Genomic DNA, 2684 nt, shown 5'->3' with positions numbered 1-2684 from the left:
TGCCTGAGGGTTCTCTCCTGCATCAGGTGCACCTCCTCTCCTGCCAGTCACTGTCAGCCTACAGCCTCGGAGGGTGGCTACCCTGACACCCTCCCGCCCTGGGGACAGAGCTGCTGTGGGTGAGATGCGGTCTCCCAGCAGGCCTGAGCACCAAGTCCCCACAGTGCTCACTCTCCTCCTGCAGGCTCACTGTGCCACATCCTCCCTCAGTCTCCCTGGGTCCAAGTCTTCCTCTGCTCGCGGACCATCCTTGACCCAGGCTCCACACGCTGGGACTGGGAGCAGGTCGTCTGGACCTTCTGGACTCTCGCTTCCGTGCCCATGACATGGACACAGTCCGGCCTCACAGACTGCTCAGAGGAGACCCAGCACAGGAAGATGCAGGCCACTGCAAGGGAGATGCCAAGTGACCCCAGAGGGAGCACACAGTCCTTGCAAAAAGCACCGGACTCACAGGACCCATCATGGGATGTGAGCATCAGGCCAGGGGGCACAGGGAGTCCTGGTGGGGGTGGCCCTGGTGGGGAGGCCATGGAAGGGTCCCAGAAGAGGCAGGAGACAAGGAAGACGACAGGACAGAGCTTCCCAAGGAGGTTGATGGAAGGATCAGAGAATTGCAGAGACCCTTGGGAAAACCAGAGGCCCTGGAGATGTTGGCTGAAACGTGTCATTTTGTCAGAAAAGTTGGGTCACAACACCCCAGTTGACACTGGATGATTTACTCTTTGTTGGTTCTAGGAATCAGTAGGTACCTTCCATTAGAACTCACATCTCATGAAGTCTAGGATATGCTTACTTTTCATCACTTTTCAGGACTAGATTTTTCTAGAGGAAGTGCTAAGCATGGGTCTCTCCATTCTTTGTGCAACTGGCCTGTGTTTTCAGGAGCAGATTCCTGGTGCTCATCACCAGTGCTAGCCCTGAAGACTGCCCCCGTCACCTCCCACAGTGGATGTGACCATGTGGGTTGGGGGCTGCTCACTGATGAAGCTCCAGTGCTCAGTACACAGCAGGGACCCCAGATCCTCTGCTGAATGAGGGAGGAAGGAGGGAGGGAGGGAGGGGGAGGGAGGGGAGGGTTGGAGGTGGGGAATGAATGAGGGAGGGAGTAAAACCACAGAAGCTGGGTCCATAAATCAGGAGTCCTTATTTGGGGTGAAGTCCGAGGGCATCACAGCCTGGGCCCTGGATGGTGGCTCAGGGCATGTCCATCTGTCCTCCCAGTGCTGACCTTCCTTCTCCTTGCACCCGCTGTCATCCTGGATCCTCTCCCCCTCCTCCTCAAACAATTCTCAATGTTCCCAGGGGCAGGGTGGCAGGATGGTTGGGTCTTAGGAGGGGCTTCCCGGATCCTGTGCCCCGGATGACACCGGGACAGTAGCTGCAGGGCATTCTATCATGAGAACTGGGACCGTGGATCCCATCCATCTCCTTGGGCATTAGTGTTGTTCCATTCCCTGCTCTCTCCAGCACCGCTGTGATGAACACTCCTGACAATAGGTGTATGAAAAACCGAGCCAGAGTTTCCGGGGCTGAGTCCGAGGCTGAGGATGGGTGCACCTGTGGCCTGGAATGGGTGCTGCTCACTGTTCTCCCAGACAGGGGTGTCTGTCACCCTTCTCTCCAGGGGACCTCTACTTCCTCATGTTCTCCCCAGGGCTGCTGGTCCCCAGACCAGACACCTGCCAGTCTGAGGGTGAGCAGCGCTGCTCCATAGGGTTTCCTTTGCCGGAGTCCTTCCCTAGGAGCTCCCGCATCTCTGACACATATTCCCTGCGTGCCTATCCTTCCGCCTTGGACTTGCATGTGTTTGGTCTCCGTCCCTGTGGAACCCAGTGACTTGGAGCGTGGTTTGGACCAGAGTCAGGTGAACCCTTTCTTTGGCCTTGGGTTGTGAGCAATGCTTTTGCCCTTTGTGGTGTGTCTTCCAGCTTTCTGCATTTCCCTGGTTTCTGTGTGGGTCTCAGGAGGAACCAGCCCTGTCCTGTCTGGGTTCAGGCTGTGGTGTCCCAGCAGGACCAGGGGTCTCGGCCCCGAGATTGTGCCCATAATTCCTAAAGTGGCCTCTAGGATTCCATCTGATGTGTCATCCGTCGGGGATTTCAATATCAAATAAGGGAAATTTTATGACAAATAAACACAGAAGGAAACGAGTCCCCTTTGAAAATAGGGGGGCAGACATAAAGGCCCCTATTGTGTGATTCCACTTACAGAAACATCAGGAATAGGTAAAGGAACAGAGAAAGCAGCTTAGCGGTTGCCGGGGTCTGGGCTGGGGGAGAAACGGGCAGGGAGGGCTTCTGGTTCGGGGACTCCTTTGGGGAATGAGATATTCTGCAGCAGTGTTCTGGGGTGTGGTGGCACAGCGTTGGGCATGTACTTAATGCTCAAGACGTGTTCAATTGAAAACAAGTAATTTTATTTAAAACAAATAATAAACAGTATATAGGACATGGAAGGATAAAATAACAGTTAATATGTACCAGAGAGAAAGAACACAGGGGGAGGGGATGAAACAATCGGGCGGGGTCTCGGGTTCTGGGGATGGAACTAAGGGTGATTGTACAAGGAGCTCTCCCTGCAGGGCTGTGGGCTCTGGATCTGCCTGTGGGAGCCCTGCAGGAGCAGGAGTAGGGGCAGGGCTCAGGATAGGGGCAGGGACAGGGGCAGGGGCAAGGGGAGGG

At 55.4% G+C, this 2684-nt stretch overlaps 1 protein-coding gene across 1 annotated transcript in view; it reads right to left on the bottom strand.

Moving 5' to 3' along the window:
• Positions 1-2397: 2397 nt before the first annotated feature.
• Positions 2398-2684, bottom strand: part of LOC141371714 (uncharacterized) — a 1889-nt gene continuing 1602 nt past the window's right edge. Inside the window, exon 4 of the mRNA XM_073888346.1 lies at positions 2398-2684. Coding sequence (XP_073744447.1) covers positions 2423-2684 — 262 coding nt within the window. The 3' untranslated portion in view covers positions 2398-2422.

This window comes from Callorhinus ursinus, unplaced genomic scaffold, assembly GCF_003265705.2.
Source record: "Callorhinus ursinus isolate GAN/ISIS: 27379988/994484 unplaced genomic scaffold, GSC_fseal_2.0 scaffold89, whole genome shotgun sequence".
NCBI lineage: Eukaryota > Metazoa > Chordata > Mammalia > Carnivora > Otariidae > Callorhinus > Callorhinus ursinus.
This window is presented reverse-complemented; position numbering and strand designations above follow the sequence as displayed.